This window comes from Passer domesticus, chromosome 13 (assembly GCF_036417665.1).
Source record: "Passer domesticus isolate bPasDom1 chromosome 13, bPasDom1.hap1, whole genome shotgun sequence".
NCBI classification, from domain to species: Eukaryota; Metazoa; Chordata; class Aves; order Passeriformes; family Passeridae; genus Passer; species Passer domesticus.
The window spans coordinates 15,540,527-15,558,849 of record NC_087486.1 but is presented as its reverse complement, the minus strand read 5'-3'; the positions used below and the strand labels follow the sequence as shown (position 1 = coordinate 15,558,849).

At 41.0% G+C, this 18,323-nt stretch overlaps 1 protein-coding gene across 14 annotated transcripts in view; it reads right to left on the bottom strand.

Moving 5' to 3' along the window:
* ANKHD1 (ankyrin repeat and KH domain containing 1) overlaps positions 1-18,323 on the bottom strand; it is a 100,754-nt gene that overhangs the window by 43,552 nt on the left and 38,879 nt on the right. For all 14 annotated transcript variants that reach the window (XM_064387915.1, XM_064387918.1, XM_064387903.1 and 11 more), the window contains exons 5-14: positions 17,923-18,070; positions 16,631-16,864; positions 15,023-15,117; positions 12,365-12,602; positions 11,964-12,155; positions 10,407-10,516; positions 3,162-3,249; positions 2,424-2,551; positions 2,123-2,266; positions 1,362-1,464 (exon numbers count right to left, since the gene is read on the bottom strand). In XM_064387915.1, the coding sequence (XP_064243985.1) occupies positions 1,362-1,464; positions 2,123-2,266; positions 2,424-2,551; positions 3,162-3,249; positions 10,407-10,516; positions 11,964-12,155; positions 12,365-12,602; positions 15,023-15,117; positions 16,631-16,864; positions 17,923-18,070 (1,480 nt within the window). The remainder of the gene's footprint in view (positions 1-1,361; positions 1,465-2,122; positions 2,267-2,423; positions 2,552-3,161; positions 3,250-10,406; positions 10,517-11,963; positions 12,156-12,364; positions 12,603-15,022; positions 15,118-16,630; positions 16,865-17,922; positions 18,071-18,323) is intronic.

Here is an 18,323-nt window from a genome sequence, read left to right as displayed (position 1 = left end):
TCCTGACCCCTGTGAACAATGAGATCTCCCTGTGCCAGCCCAAACATCACAGTACTGCAAAAAACACACCTAAGGATGTGCTGACTTTGGCAATAGGGTGTTTGTAATAAGAGCTGTTTCTAAACTACAGTCAACTATTTGCATTTCATAATTGGATTAAATAAAACGAAACTTTTAGCTTTTAAGTTCAGTCTTCTGACTCAGCATCAACTAATCCCTCAGTGATTCCCATGCACCACAAAATGCACCCAGAACACTCCCACTCCACAGTGCTAACAGGCATTGAACTGGAAGGGCACACATGCTGGTATATAGCTTTTTGGTGGGTTACTTGAACCAGAAGTTGCATATTCTTTTCATTGTTTGGAATTCGTTTTTCTGAAATCCAAAATATCAAGTGTTGCACATCCTAGGAAATGAGACACCAAGTGCATCTCAGAGGTCACACACATGGCATATGCATGGAGAGGGGTACAGCTGCACATTCAGACACCAGCAGGTACATAATGTTTTTCTCTCTTTATTTGTGCCCCCAAGGGGTTTATGTTTGTTTGTTTGCTCTGGAAGTGCTCGGTGCTTCCTCAAACAAAGGATTTCAGCAGATCTAGCTAACAGAGCTTTGGATACTGTAATGCTTAAATCCCCATCCAAAACTGTAGATGATTAGGAGCTGCAGTTTGTAACTTTGCACTTGAGAATGTGCTTCTCTTTCTGAGCTGACTTAGCAGATATGAAGATTTTGTTACAGAATCCACAGCTGGAAAAAAACTCCCCAATTGCAATTTAATAACTACAAGGAGTTTTAACCAATCAGTTTGACGATGTTCAAAGCAAAAACTCTGATGTTATGATTACTCACAAGAGAACTATTACTAATACAACAAAAACTCTCCTGTAAGTAGATCTGCACTGGTATTTATAGTGCCAACATGTTTACATTGCTACTGATGGAACAGAAAAAAGTTGGTGCATCAAGTTCATGGATAATAGCTGCAGCTATTCTAGAAGACCAAGGCACAATATTCAAGAGTGAACACCACACCTGGAGTACATTAACTTTTTTATCTGTCTGCACTAGGACAGTTATCACAAGCATGTTCTTCCACAAAATATTGAATAAGTATAATTCTAATAAATTAGAATAAGCACAATAAGGTTAGAACAATGAGTGTTTCTACACTACAGAACGCAAGAAAATAAGAAAAAAACTATGAACTATATAAAATAGTTTTAAGTTATGCTTCATTAGAGGTATTCAAGAACTGATGGAATGGACTACACTATGCATAAGCTGTAATAAAATGGTCCCCAGTCTATCAATTTCCAAACCACATACATTCTCTGAGTGGCTACATACTGACCTTTCACCACTCCCAAGAGAGGTGGGGAGTTCTCTTGAGGGGTCCTGTCAGGCTCCTGGGGAGGTACAACCATGGCGAGCGTATGCACCGGGACACGGGGAACCTTCAAACAGAGGCACAGACACGCTCAGGTAAAAACACCTTCTGGCAGAGCAGCTCTTCAAGTGTTAATACACAGGTGCAGAACTACAGCATACTCCTGCTCACTCTTCCCAAACTATGTATTCTATGTTACCTCTTAGTATGACCACATCCTTGCTTTTTTACTGGGGACAATATGTCAGAGTTAACTGTGCTACTCTGTGCAAGATCCCTGGCTGTGTTGGCTGGAAAACTGTTAATTCCTTTAGGCTTTTAATCAGCTAACTCCCCTGGAGCTGCCTCTTCATGCTGCAGAATTCTGAATTCATACAATGTATTTTCTTTTATATAACAAGCAGAATCACTAACACCATGTGAGGGGTACTACCACAAGGCTTTAGAACTGTTCAACCAAAATACCGAGCGAATGCAGGAAAGAAAACAACATCCTTTTGAAATCCTAGATCTGGGACTATCCTGTCCAGGGAGCAGAGAAGGGAACAAAGCTCATGTGTTCTTCAGGTCTCTGCAGGTGGCACCAACCAATTCTCTCACTCTCTTATCATTCTCATGTGAGCAGGGTTTTTAAAATTTCTTCCACTGTCTACATTTAATTTTTTAATTACTATGCAAGTGTTTCTTCCCAACACTGATGGTGCTGTTTAAAGAAACTTCCTTACCTGAGACTGATCCTGAGATGGAGGTGTGAGCTGGGACAAGTCTGCTGCAGGAACCGACAGAACATTGTTTGGGTAATCCAGCAAGTAAGAAACAACATTTGTGTGTCCTCCCTTGGCAGCTTCAATGAGCATTGTTGAGCCATCCTGAAGTGAGATTTTGGAAACAAAAAGCCAGAAGATGAGTTTTGCTCCCCAGTGTAGCATCCCCATGTAATAATTCTATGACTTCAATTTACTACTTCATAAATTAGCCAGGTGGTTCTTTCAGAACCTATGAAGCAGGACAGCTGCTAGTGGATACCTTGAGCCGATGAGTAGGATCTGCCCCGTGAGCCAGGAGAAGCTCAACCACGGCCAGGTGACCTCCAGCACAGGCCAGGGACACCACTGTGTGATCATTGTTGGCTGTAGCCCTGTTCACATTGGCACCTAGTAAGAGATGAGCTTAGAATTAAACACAAAGAAATTCTTTCTAAAAGAAAGTATCAACAAGCACAGTATTTTGTGGAACACAGACGAACTTTACTCTTGTAATCCAGTTACAACCTACACACTTCTAGGGAAAGAGCAAAAGGGATTTTGACTAACTGATTGGCTTCCACACATCCTCCTCCTCACCTTGTAAAGACAAGGCAGTTGCAACAGCAACAGTGGGCTTGTAAGTGTTAAGTGAGGGAACACATGGTGTAAGAAGTACAATTCCAAATGTTCACTCTGAGCAGCCATCACTATGTGGTGCAGTTGCTACTGTTTCAGACAGTACTTGATGTGCTTTTGTGAAGGAGGAAGTGCTTTCTTAAGAAACTGAAAATATCTGCTGTACTTCAACTCTAATTTATATACCAGAGTAAGAAGAGTAACTAGCAAAATATTTTGTAATTCATTCTATCATGAAATACATGAAATTCAAAAAACCCTTAGGGGATTGACAAATGCTCATATACATATAACCAGAATAATTTTGAATATGGATCACAAACATGTGGCATTGTAAAGTGGCATTTAAAGCTTTTAATTAGTTATGTAAACTAGCATTTACCTTTGCTAATAAGGAATTGCACGGTGCATAAGTGACCAGCTCGCGCAGCCTTCATTAGTGGGGTTCTCCCACCTTCAGATTCGTGCTCCTAGAGAAGAAATAACAGACGTATAAATGGGCAAAAATTGTACCGTTGTTTCAGCTTCTGAAGTATCTTGTGATGGGACCAGAATTACCCATCTGAGTAGAAGATCAATCTCACAAATTGCTTGTAATAAATGTAAACTGACTGGTGCCAATTTTCATGTTACCTCAAATACTAAATCACACTGTTAAAAAGGATTAGGACCACATCCATACTGGTATCAACCACAAAGCTTCCATACTTACAACCCCCTTTTTATTTTAGTGCTCAAACATGTAACACACATGAGAAGAGTAAGACCTTGCTTCCTCCTCAGAAAGGGTGGAAGATTTAACACAAATGTCACCAACATCGATAACCACGAACTGCGGTGCCACAGTTCAGAGAGCTGCCATGTGCTGCCAGATCTCAAAACCGCAATAATGCCTTGAGTGCACACAACATTTATAAACCATACTGAAGAGGATCAGAAACAAAAATGAGACAAATCACTGCAGCTCACAAGAAGTCTCTAAGAGGATTGGAGAATAAAGCAGAAAGCTGAGAAAAGGATGATACAAATGAACAAAAAGGGAACGAGCATCAAGAACAATTTTCTAATTTAAAAAGTCTCAATACTAGCAATATGTGGTTGAATACAACTGTATTAGAGCAGCTGCAGAACTAGACAATGTGCCTGCTATGTAGACATGATCAATACCACAAAGAATGCTGAGCAATGAAATCAACCCTCCCAAAGAACAAGGGGAGAGAACATAATCTTCCTGGGAGTGTTTGTATGTGCTTTCTATATTCAATATTATCCTATTTAAATAACATCCAGTCTGATCAATAGTATACAACGAATGTGTGGTTTTTAATCAGATATCTGGGAAGCCAAGCTCTAAATTCACCCTTTCCTTCGTAATTGCATATGTACCTGATAGTAAAGTTAACATTAAGTACTGACAGTGGGTGACACGGCTACTTTGACAAACACAATCAGACAAGACGAGATTTGACAGAACAACTCAATTCCTTCCTTCATGGTTTCTGTATTCCTGAAAACTCTGCATATGTCCTTTGACATATGGCTTGCTTTAGTTGCAAGCTGCATGTTAAGTTAGTTTTCTGTTCGTACACTTGAAGAAGAAACTTCTTGACTGGATGTTCTGTTGGAGACTGGCCCCCAATCCAAGCCCATCCTTCACTCTAAGAGGCTACATTGCCCCTCTCCTGCTCTGCTCCTCAGCCTTCACAAGAGCTCTGTGTTACTGTCCACCACTGCTTTTAACACAAGGCTAAATCCCCTACTAGAGCTCTGATTTCTTTGCTCACTCAGCAGTAAAACACACAAGCACACACAGGCACAGGAAACCTTACAGACTTACTAATGAAGTCACTTTAAAGAAAAAAAAAGATTCTCCTCACAGGGCAATGACTGCTTAGATGTCAATAAATACCTGCTTCTGGACTGTCTGCATAACAGAAACAGGACATGTAAAGCTAATTATGTTAACATGTGGCCCTATGATTGTAAGAATTAGTGGCATGCCCTTACGTCTTGATGCTTACTCTGGTATTTGGCACAGTTTTCCCTCCCTAAGCCACTGCCAAGAGATCCTAAAAAGCCAGAAGCTGCTGTGTGCCTGAAGCACAACAAGCCCCTGGTTCCACCAGCACATCATTCCCAAAGCAGCTGTGGGTGCAAAGAATTCCTGACCACCACTCTGCTCTTGGCAGGACCTGGACACTGCTGCTGAACTATCTCACACCCAGCCTGAAATCCTTACTGATGCAAAGATGGCAACATGCAAAATTTATTTTAGGTCACCTTAGCTGAAAAGCATCCTGTATTGCACTGAGATGTAGCAGATAACTGGCAGTTAGGAATCATTAGTTGCAACATTCTGCCTTCCTAACAGACTTCACTGTTGGAAGTCTCAAACACGGACGCCAGGAGGCTTCCTCATTGAAATGCAATGCAGTGATTCTGCCCAGTTTAACCAACTGTCACTTCCTCAAGCAGGCAGAACTTGATCCTCAGCTACCACACACTTCCAATCCTTGCAGCACCCTGCACACCATCAGTCCAGCCAAACCAAACCATTTGGGTGCCCACCTGCTGTAGATCTTCAAAACTTATGGCATTGTGATGGTGTTTTTCACATTGGAAGATAGAAATGCATGCTTTATTTTAAGATTAAATTCATTCTGACTTCAGCACTCTCTGTAGCCCTAATAATGGCTGTCAAACAGCATCAGGCTTTAAGGGAAGACATCTAGGACAAGCCAAAACAAGAAGCTGAGACAGTGCAGTGCCTTTGTCTCCTCACAGCCTGTCTTTTTACCTGGCATAAATCTAAATTTCAACGATTCTATCTATAGATATAGATATATCTCTTTTTCAGCTGCATTAGATAATCAAAATCAGGATGGAGAAAATGAAAGTTGTCCCAAAGTATCTCCATTACCTTTACAACGTGCCTTTCCCTTTTATTTATATGAAGTGCACACTGATGTTTATTTTGTAGTATCTAAACCCAGTAAATTGTCTTCAAACACAATCCCCTTGCCTCTCTGCACTGTAGGGCTCACCACAGCATTTCCTCTTGTCACTGCTCCAGCCCTGAGCAATGTGGGAATTAGCACAATCAGGAAGAGGAAGAAAGGACCTTTGCCACATTTGGAAAGCCATTCCCTAAACCCCTGGGTGATGTGCTCTCCTGCTAATTCTGCTGGGATAGAAAGAACACCTGAGGAGAATTTTCTGTGGCTTTGGGTAACAGACAGGAAAGGAGAGGAAAGTGAGAGGGTTACCCAAATCAGGCAGGAGTTTACACTGTCTGCACCTTTTCCACTGGGACTCAAGAAGGAGATGAGATTCCAGTCAACAATAATTATTTCCTTTCTAGACAAATCAATACTTCCAAGAGCAAAGCAGAGTCATCAGGAGTGTCTTATGACAATTATTGGTATTTTTTAGTTCTTCCTTTTGCGTTCTCTGGTTTAGGCAATTCCAAGATCAGCTACATAAGGGCTTTCCCCACATACAATTCTTGGTTCACCAATATTCATGGTTATATTAATCACTAGGATAGTTATTTTGATGTTTTGTTTTCTTTTTTTTCTTCAATGTTGCATGTTATTTAAATGTTCAGGAAGAATATCTGTATTTTCAAAGTAAAGCTCCAACTTTTCAGTTCTTTAACAAGCCTCCCTCATCCATGACAACAGTGAATATTTAACAGAAATCTAAATATTATTCTGAACAAAATGATCTAGAGAAAGGAACTGTATTTTTTTGCATCAAAACCTAACACTTTGCTGATTTTCAAGACGAACTTCTATTCCAGCAGTCACCAACATACCTGCCCCAAATAACCCTCCTGAAAACTCAACCAGGCCTCTTGTTTAAAATAAACCTAAAAATTGAAGATGTTAGAGGAAACAGATTTAAGAGGGTTGCTATCAATGAAATAACCTGCTGCATTTGGGAAGGTTGGAATATTATTTTTTAAAAGCAGTTTTAGAAAACCCAACAGAAGGGAAAATACAGAAGAAGAACAAGCCCCATCCAGTCTGCACAGTGAGTCTCTAGATCTTTGAAGAGACTGATGCCTTGTCCTCAGCATGTATCCTGAGGCTGCAGCTCACAAGCATTAAAGGCCAGCCTCACCTGATGCCTGCCTGGCTCTGTGCCCTCCAAAATTGTCTTCTTAAAGTCCTCCTGCTTGTCCTGCAGAAGGAGAAAGAAGAACTCACAGCTCCTGCTCTACAAAAAAAGGTTCCTGGTCATGAAGACCTGGAACATGAACTTAAATTGGATGAGATCCACCAGCTGAAAACTGGTTTGCTGGCATGAGGCAGGCAAGAACAATGGTAAGACCAAGCAATGAAGATCTCATGAGTTCAGACTCCTACCATGAGCTATTCAGAGAGCACAAAGGTCAGACACAGCATCTCTGTTACAGACAAGATGGATTTTTGTTCACTACTGGCAAAACAAAGAATTTCATTGTACTTTGCACCATCCAGAGAATGCAACAACCAAAAAGTGTTGACTTCAAAAATGAGCTTCACTTATCCTACCACACTTTATTTACACAAGACTAAAGGCCAAGTCTAAAAAAAGCCAGAAATCCCTGACCTTCCCCTGATGGTTCAAAAACCAGTAGGGAAACACATCACAGCACCTTGGATTCCTCACTGTAACAGCAGCACAGCAACCTCCAGAGTTGTGAATTCAAATTCCAGAAGACTGGCTGCTTTTGTAGATGTTTAAATGGTGTCTCATACACAATGCATAAACCCACAGTCTGTCACACACATCAAGGAAAGGGAGTTTTTCATTTAGGAGCCACATTAGTGTGAGGGATGCTATCACCTGAAGGCAAAACAATGATTCCTGTCATGACAGAAACATGTCTGCAAAGGCATTGTGTCATAGGAGACAATGGAGTCTGGCATGCTGGGGTTTTTTTGCAATTATGTGGATGCCAGGTAGCCAGTTTTAGTCTTCTAAGCAAAGCAAGACGTGGAATCTTAACAAGTACTGAAGAGTTTTGGGGAGATCCTGACAGTGTAAAATGAGAAAAATACAAGGATGAAGCTGTCCTCATGGGTTATCTTCCACATCTTAATTTCTGCATAAAAGCTCCCATATATCTTGCATGAGAAAGGTAAATTCCATCACAAAATCAACTCCTATGTAGCACAGCCTCATGTGCAGCTGCAAGAGGGTTCAGGTTAAACTGGGTTAAAAAATCCCAATTTAAAACTCTTTTCTGTATCTCCCAACTGAGAAAAGTTGAGATGATCTCACTGTCCAAAGAAGAATATCTCTCTTTTGTTTGCAGCTACATGGAAACAAAGATGCAACCACCTTGTCAGGAGCAGAGCTGCCTTCAAAAGGGACATCAGAATCTCCTTTAATCCACATGTGATTCTACATCAAGAGGAAACAGGCATTCAAAATGGTCCTTTTAGATTATTGAAAGGTAAGTAGCTTAAAAGCAGGCTATCACCTCTCACTAAACATCACCAGTGCTCATTGTGAGATTTACAGTCCTGGTTCCTGTGGGAACATTTATGTACCTCCCACGTCTTACCTTACACAACCCTTGAGATGAAGGTAACTGCTGGGAAAGACACAAAGAAGAAATAGGAAAAAAAAAATCTTATAGGAAAAATTATCCTTTCACCTTTGAAATTAGACAATCCTTGCCACACTGGTAAATAGATGTATTACTGAAGTGCAGGATATTTTTTCCTGAAGTTCCTACACCATATTTCTGCTTTCAAAAAATGCTTTTATCCATCTGTATTTCAGAGTTCTAATCACCAAACCTTTACTCACATAGATCACAAAATCTAAACTAGCTGTTCTGTCCCCACAGAAGTTGCAAACAAGTAGAATTTACATTTGATCCAGTGGTAGCAGCTCAAGCTGAGAAGTCCCTGCTCCTGGAGGGGATTGGGGAACTAGAATGTAACTATGGCACAGATGGGATCACAGGCTGAAGGCTTCAGATGTGCCTCAGATTCAGTCATCCATACATTTGGCAAAAGCGAGCTGATTTCAAAATGCATACATTAACAAGAAAAGGTGCAGGCCTGCCAGCTAGTTTTGCTACAGATTTTGACAGGCTAACTCTGTAAGGACATGGAAAAGATCCCTTGAAGAAGGGCATCAGAAAAGCACAGAAGAATTGTTAACACTCCAGACTTCATGAACAATTAGTCACAAGGAGACAAATCCACTGAATTGAGAGGATTGAGCAGATTTCCAGCAGACAGAAGAGCACTCTGACACTGCTCATTTCTAGCACTACTTGTCACTGCACAGCTTTAAGGAAAAATTAACCATTAACTAAAGAAAGTTCATCCCAGCCATCATGTTTTTAAATTCTCCTGGTGCTTACAAAGCCACATTGCTTAATGAATGTGACAGAGCTCTGAAGATCTCCACGGGTTCCTGAACTGAATGACATATTTGATATCTAGGCCACAGGATCAGTCCCTGGGTAGCACCAGTTCCTGTTTCCACTCACCAGAACAACACCTGTTTGGGCTGAGATGTGGTGGTAATGGTCACCCCCAATTCAGACAAAACTCTATGGGGACTGAAATCAATTTTCATTAAACAATCACAGAATGATCCGGGTTGAACAGAACTTTCCAAGACTATCCCATTCAATATTCCTGCCAAAATCCCATAACCCCCCCCAATAATATGATTTTCCTCCCTGATAAGAAAAAATTAAGCAGAACATTACTGACATTACTGCAGAAGAATTAATAAGCCCTAAAAAAAAGTAAAGTCTCAAAGAAGACTGGAAAAATTATTCCCAATTACAGCATTAGTTTATTTATATTTCTAAATAAAACCCAAAAGACTTCATTAATGACTGAAATTTAAGTAACTTCATTAGCATGCTGATTTATCAGGTTCAATGAGAACTTTTTCTGACATTCTTCATTTTTTAAAAGAAACAAAAATTTCAGAATATCCAAACAAAACCCAACCCCAGCCCCCAAGCAAAATAAAACACAGAGCAGTGAGTACATAGGGAGGAGAAAAAAAGGAGAATACTCCTCCTAGGCAACCAAAATAACAATTTTTCCAGCTTGAGCCTTGTTTGACATAAGGTTCCTAAACACCTCTGGAAGACCAAAGTATCTATTTTTTTCACTAATTATAAGTCAAATGTTATATCCCTGTAGCTGGTGAAGAGGCAGTTTTGGGTCTCCCAACAACTTAGTTTACATTACAGAAAATGAACATGGGGAAAGCAATGTGCTAAACCCAAGAGTTTAAAGAAAGAAAGAGATCAGATTATGCTGATCATTTAAAAGGCATTGCTTTGTTTGGGGTTTTTGTGTAGTGATTTGCACAAGTTAAGAGACTAACAGTGCTCAGAGACCAACACTGACATACAGAAACAGGAGCTCCTACTACTAAAACATTTTAAATTCAGAGCAGATTGCCCATAAGAATTTTTATTTTGCAGACCAAACAGAATATGCAGGCTCTGATAAAAGTTTCTTTCATGCCTCTTTACAGAGCCATATATAAATCTCTATTACTAAGCTCACCACTCTGTTCTCTGAGCACACAGGCTTGGCCTTAGAGCTGGAAACCAAAGCATTTTGCCCACAAGATGCAGCAGAAGCCTTACCAGATCAGCACCAGCCTGAAGCAACACATCTGCCACATCTGTGTGTCCATTTTCACAGGCGTAGGTCAAAGCTGTATCTCCCGTTGCTGTAGTGGCATGAACATTAGCTCCTAAAAACACAACATTTTTTTCATATTGGACGTGTCCTTATCAAGTATTTCACATCAGATAAACATAAAAATCTCTGACAGCAGCTATACCCTACTGAGCAACAGCCTCCACAGTCCCAGAGCATTGCTCTCATGGCAAAAATTGCTCTCATAGTGAAAGTACTCCAAGGAGAGGGGGTAAGCCAAGGCTTGGAAAAGCATGACTGACAATCTCAGCAGTTAAATCTATATGCTCTCTTATTCCTGCAGTTCCTCTACAGCAAGAAGGATTTCAGTTGTTCCATCAAGTAAAAGGGAATCCAGACAGTTTTGCAGACTGTCCATTTGACTCAGAGCTGTATGCCAAGGGAAACCAGACAAAATGCACATCACTGAATTAGTATTAATACAACAAACCCAAACCCTTCCACAAATCTCCCTTCTTTCCTGCTCTTTAAAATAATTTGCTTTAAAACCATTTTGTTGAGATAATTTTGCTAGCTTCATATACACCAGCTCTCTGAAAACTACACAACTCTTGATACGTAACACATTATTCTTAAAAAAAGAAATGCCAATGTGATTAGCCATTTTCTTATTTTTAAGGTGTGAGGTATAATTAGAGACTCCCTGATGCCAAAACAAGGCTCCTTAATCAACTTTCTACACTATCAGCAGTGAAGTGCAGGCAGCGAGCGTTCCAAGGGAGCTGGTGACAGGTGTCACATGCTGGTGTCACTGCACCAAGTGGCACAGTTGTTACTGTCCCTCGATGAGCAGGGAGCTTCACTTTCTAAAATTACAAATCCAGCCAATTTTATGCTTATTCTTAGAGCATACAAATAAATCACCTTCCACAACAAGGAAGATATCCCAAATACAGCTCTTTTTTCTTTATTACTTTAAGCAGAACACTTTAGACTCAACCAACTTTATAAACTGAAAGATGAACATCAAAGCATCATTTTATCCCAAACTCCAGCAAGATTTAATTTTTAGTACTGTACAATGTAGCAGTAAAGCTCATTTATCACACAAATTCAGCACATTCCAGATCTGTCTTGCACACTACTTCCCAGCACACCATTCCTAAAGAACTGGTTATTCAGGGAGACTGAATGCAGATAACCAGGCTTAGTCAAAGCTGGAGTAGCAAGCAAAACCAAGCCTTATCTGTATTAAAATTCTGTCCTAGATGCAGATAGCTGGAAACAATGTTTCTAATGAATGTGGATACTTTTTAGATATGGAACAGGATCACCTGCTCCAGGAGGCTCTTTTCTCTGTTAACAGTATCAAACAATACTGAGGTGCAACATATGCTCTTTCCTTCTTGCTAAATTGGCTGAGGATATTATTTCTTGTTACAACACTGCCACTCATCAAAACCCCAGGCATCTTCCCAATCATACAAAACAGATCAAGTCCATAGTATCTGTGGGCTTAATCACTCGCTCTGAACACATACCTGCTGCCAGCAAGTACTTCACCAGCTCAAGATGACCCTCTTGAGCAGCTTCCATCAAAGGTGTTGAGCAACCAAGTTCTATATCAGCTCCTGCCTTAATAAGGAAGTCAGCGACTTCAGAGAAGCCTCCACAGCAGGCCAGGGTCAGGGCTGTTTCCTGCGTTTCTTCCGTCTGTGCGTTAATATTTGCCCCTGGGAAACAAAACAGCCATCACTGCCACTGGCTGGGGAGGTGAATGCTCATCAGCCCCACAGCAGTTTGGGTGTTTGAGCTCTGCTCTGTGGGTACAGCAGTGAGCAGTGCCAGCCCCACGCTACATCACAGCAATCTGCACAGGACATCTGTTGGCCATGGATCACACGGTGTTCCTCTGAGCGCTCCATTGCCATGGGATTCTCACCTTGTGCCAGCAGCAAGGCCACCATCTCTTCGTGGCCTTCCCGGGCAGCTTCCATCAGAGGTGTGTAACCTTCATCATTAACCTCCTCCAGGTTGGCTCCTCGCTCGATCAGAAGCGCTGCCAGCTCCACGTGCCCGCCGCAAGCAGCCAGGGTGAGCGGCGATTCGAAGGAATCCGCGGGCATGTTCACCTGGGCACCGCTGTCCAACAGCAGCCGTGCCACCTCCACGTGCCCGTCCTGCAAGAAAGGGCAACCCAGGAGTCAGACACGACTGGAGTCACTTCATGCTGTAGTTGCAACTACTATCACACTAGGCCTGAAAATTATCCTGCAAAAACAGAGCTTTTTTACTTATCATGGTTTAATGGCAATACTTGGACCTAACCAACATTTAGGTTTCCACCTACATCTAAGTCAGGTTTAAATGCATGAGGAAAAAAGAGCTAGATATATGTTGGTGTTTCTGTTTCTTGAGGTAAAAAGAATTATGGCACAAGACTTAATTTGCAGCACAATCTTTGGGACATGACATACTAGAGACAGCAAACAAGTGCCATGTGTAATAAACCCACTCCATGACTAAACCTCAAAACAAGCATAAGAAAATCTTTTTTTCTTATTCTTTGTAGTAATAGTTGATTTATGACTTCTACAAACAAAAAAACCAAAGAAGTCCCAGTTGGCAACTTCTAGACCCTGGGAAAGATACTTGCAAGAGAAACTGAAGTGGGTAACAATAAGGCAGGTAACAGGAGGAGAGAAGACTTGGAAAAACTCTTAAAGGTGACTGAAAAATGCCCAGGGGTGAAGCCATAGAACAAGAGAATTAGGATTGCCAGAGCAGTCTGAGTCCTTACCAATCAAAGCACATAGAGGTATCTGCCAGCTTCTCAAGAAAGTATTGTTAAACCTCTCAGTTACTTGAAATAGAGCAAGTACCAAAAATCCGCATTTGACCAAAGGTGAGTTTGGTAGAGAGCCACAACATCGGCGAAAGGGGAAAGCCTAAACTGACCATGAAGCAGCTTGTAGGTAACCTGAGATGGACAGCAATCAGGGGTGCACATTAAACACAGGCTGCTGTTCTCAGAGGTTGAGAAATCTAAAAGCTAACAGCCACCTCATTAGAGGCATTACCCAAAGTGTGGCATTGTCCCGACCAAAACAAACTCTGAGGCACTTACAAAAGAATTGGTGATCAGAGACCAGACATCTCAGCAACCTGTACCTGCTGCATTCCTTAGATGGAAAGAGATGAAGATTGGGAACAGTCACAACAATTTGGTGGAACAGCTCCCTTGTGCAAGGGTGCAGCCAAATGATAACAAAAAACAAATTCCTTGTTATGGAGTTGGGACTTCAAAGGCTCATCTTGCTTTCTGCTGCTTTCAAATGTCAATACACACTCTGTAATGTCAGAACACCTAGTCTGAAACACCAAAGAACTGAAAATACACAGGCAAACCTCACAACTCTCTCTCCCAAGTGAGCTGCTTCACAGCCTCCAAATTAAGCCAGCCCTTGGATTGTTTCACCAGGAAACGAAGAAAAAGCAAACAAAAAAACCCAACCTAAACAGAACAGTGGGGCTGATTAACCTTTAGTCTGCAGTCATGGTGCAATCTCCTTTAGGTGACAGCATGCACCCACTGTCCTTCTGAATTCCTGGCTGGCACCAGGCTCTCCTACAGGGAAGGCCATTCAAGGACACAATTACCAGCTCACTATCGAAGACTTGGACACAGCTCCCCACTTACACCCTGACCTTGGTCGCTTGCATCATCACCTCACAACTGCACTGAAAGAACATTTGATCCTCCAGCTCTCAGCAGACTGGAGGAACACTGCAGCCTATCTTCCAAGGATTAGAGGCCGCTGGGAGAAAAATCAGTTTCCCTCTTTTTGCTGTGCTTCCTATGGAAACAAGGTCCCTGTTCTTTCTTCAAATAAGTTCCCCAGCTTGAAGAAGAGAGAAAAGGCCATGCAAGGTCTGTATAGAAATGGTTACAGATATGCTCTGACACAATAACACACTCTTTATTAAGATGATGCTCTTGGATAGGGAAGTTTTTCCTCAATGGCTGCACTGAAATTATGTGGACAGTTGCTAGACAACTAAGGACTACATTATTTTTCAAAATAAAATGGCAGGTCAAAATAAAAACCTCACAACCTCATTTACAGAAACCTAAAAGAGAGCAAGTCATCTCTCCATGCAGAACACTTCCGGCAGTGATGAAGAGACAATTGTAATGCATGAATCATCCAGCTCAGTGCACTTTTGGAAAGCTCATTCCACAACACACTGAGAGACCTTATTTTTAAAAACAGAGGTGGAAAACACACAAAAAAAACCAAAACAAAACCCCAAACTAGTGACTTGTACTACATCACTGCATTGCAGATTAGTCACCCTAAACTTCACACAGGGAGCATTTAAAACAACACATCATTCCCCCAAAATTAGAGTATTTTTCCTTTGTGAGCAGTTAAGACTGAGAAGCTGGTGGGAGCTACAGTAAGCACTTTTTTACAATAACAACACACAAATTCACTTGCATCCCCCAAACAGCCTGCTATCCAAGGCTCACTCTATTTTATCACCTCTTGCATTCCTCTCTCCCTGAGGAGGGAACAGTACAAACAAAGGTATTTACCATGCAGGCCTCCATCAGCGCCGTGTGCATCTCATCTGTTTTGTGCTCTTGATCAGCTCCAGCTTCAAGCAAAAAACGAACCATATCTAAATGGCCTTCAAATGAAACAGATCAAAATAAATAAGCATTCCACATCATCAACTTTTAGTAGTACAGACAATACACTTAATGAAATAATTCAGATTTTCAGAGTTTGCTGTTAGAATCTTTTCAAGTTACAATTGGCAAACATGACTTTTTAAAGTACTATTTAAAAAATACCAATGCAAATGAGTCAGCAGCCTTCAGAAAGCCTTTCTTAAAGATACTGCTCAGCTGTGAGATGGAGACAGACCTGTCTAATTCAAGTTTACACAAGAAGCTTTCCTTGTGACTTCAAGCTACAAAACTGCTTATTCCCTATTGAACTGTCCAGTGACAGATCATTTAAGAGTTCCAAGGCAACATACAGTGGGGGGATTATCTTTTAGGGATGGGTCCATGTAGGTCTGAAGTTAACTTTAAGCTTTTTAGTCACACTCACAGACATACTTTTGAGAACTAAGATACACACGTTATCTGACATAATTTTAAAAGCTTCTACTGAGCTTTACCAAAACTTGATTTAAACTCTACTACAGTTTCTGTCATTTTAGAAATTGTCCCTTCTAAGCTTTTAGCCTCTTGATGAGCATTCTTCTCTGAGGGAAGACTTAGTCTTACACAAACTGACAAGAAAACAATCAACCATGTTGTCAAAGATAATACAGGACATCTCTGTGATTCACGGTTTCACATTCCATGACTCAATTAGGTTCTGGGTCCAAAGAAACAAGAATGACCCTCCAACACATTCAGGGGTGCTATTACTGGCATTTGCCTATAAGGAACTACCATATGCTGTAGGAAACCCACGACAAATGCAGATGCAAGTCCTCAGATAGGTTATACATAGTATGTATCCTCAATCTTAACCACAGAGGCAAAGCCTAAAGATACTATGACAATAATCCACATCCTGCTTTTATATTTGTAGAAAAGCACTGGTTGGAAAGCAAACCATAGAAGCACAGTGGATTACCACTGCACTGTTACTTTACATATAAGCTTTAAATAGCAAAAGAAATTAAGTCAGAAGTCCCTAAAAGTTCATCACACTTAAGAATTCATAGCATTCTCCCAAATTACACTGAAGGAAAAGAATCCAGTAATAATGGAGGCATTGTCTCCCTATCAGATATTACAGAAACACACATTCCAACTTTGCATTTTCTGAAGAACCAACAGAGATGTTTTCAGAATTCACAGACAGTTGGTGAGGGAACTGAGAATGAAATAGGGAATGTGGTAGTAGGTAGGAGGAGAGAATGGTGGTGTGTCAAAGTTTGGACACAGCCAATTACAAGTTTTCATCTGCAACATGTCAAACATGTCCACCACATCTGGACACAAACACAGAATTAATACCACTACACCACAGAGGAACATTTAGTGACAATTAGTTTAAAACCCAAATCCAGTTTTACAAAACTCTTAGGAAGACATTCAAAGTATTGCTGAAAGTTTTAGCCAGACAAATCCAAGCAAACAAATTTAAACAAACCTACAGAACAAGGCAAGAGACAATACCTTTGTAGCATGCGAGTGTAAGTGCACTTTCTTTGAACTCGTTGGAGTGAGTGTTGATTCCTGCACCATATTCCAGCAATACTCTTGCAACCTCGACATGCCCTGCACTGGCTGCTTCCATCAGGGGGGTATGTCCATTCTCATTGTGGTCTTCTATGTTAGCACCAGCTTTCAGTAGCACCTTCACCACGTCCACAAAGCCCCCAGCACAGGCGTACGTGAGAGCTGTGTTCCCTGCAGAGGAGAGGTTGCATGAGAGCCCTTTCCATCACCCACGCCTGACATGGGGAAGGAGATCAGTGCTAACAGCTCCAACAAACCCAAGTACATCACCAGAAGGAGCCTTTCACCTCACAGCAATGTTACTCCAGCCCATCATTCCAGGCTGCATATAAAACCCCAAATAACTGTAACATGAAAGTATTAATGCCAAGCCAGTATTACAAATCAGGATTTTTTCAGTTTGAATATAATGTTTCCTACTTTACCACAGAAAATTAGATCAAATAAACATGCACAAAAAGATCAGTGAGTAATTGCTACTGTAGAGTTGGAGTGATTTTTTTGTTTTGTCTTTCTTTTTTTTTTGCCTAAGATTGTATCCTGTAATTCCTTGAAAATCTTCTACTGGCTGGCTGAGAATAAATTTATAATTTGAAACTCTGGTACTGTAAGTGACAGACACTCACATATGGCTCTTGTTTTAAATGCTAGTCAATTTTAAGGTAACTTAGCTTAAAATGGCTAAACAAAGATAAAAGAATGTCTCATAGCTTGGACATGACTTGTTTGAAAATTTGAACAAAGTTTAAATTCTATCTTAATAAGCAGAATCCAACTGCAGGTTAATGCTGTCAGTGAGGTCAGTTAAGCTGTGGTCAAGAACCAGCAATATAGAGAACATTCAATGCATCCAAAAATTTTAACTCCTCTTTAGTAAAAAGGAACAGACAGAAATAACTGGTGTTGATGGGATGCATCCCATGGTCATCTTACTGGGTAGTTTTGGATTATACCAATGGGAAAAGATAAGCTTCATGTATTTTTCTTGTCCTCTAACACCAGAGTGTTTTTTACAGGAACAGTGCTTTCCATTAGAATTTATATTAAAACCCATATTTAATAATGGCCAGTTAAGACTCCAAACACATTTGCTACAGATCTGGTCTATTCCTAACAGTTCCTGTCACGTTTTCTTGTGAATGAAAGTGTTAGACAAAAACACAGATGTTCAGAAGAGCTGTGTGCCTTATGTGCCAGCCTTACTAAGTGTGCTCCTGCTCCCCAGTTACCTGTGGAGGACTGTGCATTGACATCTGCACAATGGACAAGGAGGAGTTTAACGATATCCACGTAGCCTCCACTGGCAGCTGCCATCAAGGGAGTGATGTCCCCTTTATTCCCTCGGTCTTCCACGTTGGCGTGCATGGCTAGAAGCACCTGGGGGAAAAGTTCACTACAGTGAGCAAATTGTAACATCAGCCTTTTGGTTTTAGTTCAGTGGGGTTTGTGAGACTGCTTCCCCAGCCAGCTGCCACAGCCCCTCACACCCAGAGCCACCCCCAGGACCATTCACAGTTATTGCCTGCAATAAACTCTGAGTCTCTGCATTTGTTCATGTCTAAGTTCCAGTGAAATATGGACATTTTTGAAAGTCACAGGGCAATTTACTGACCAGAATGTCACCTGCAAT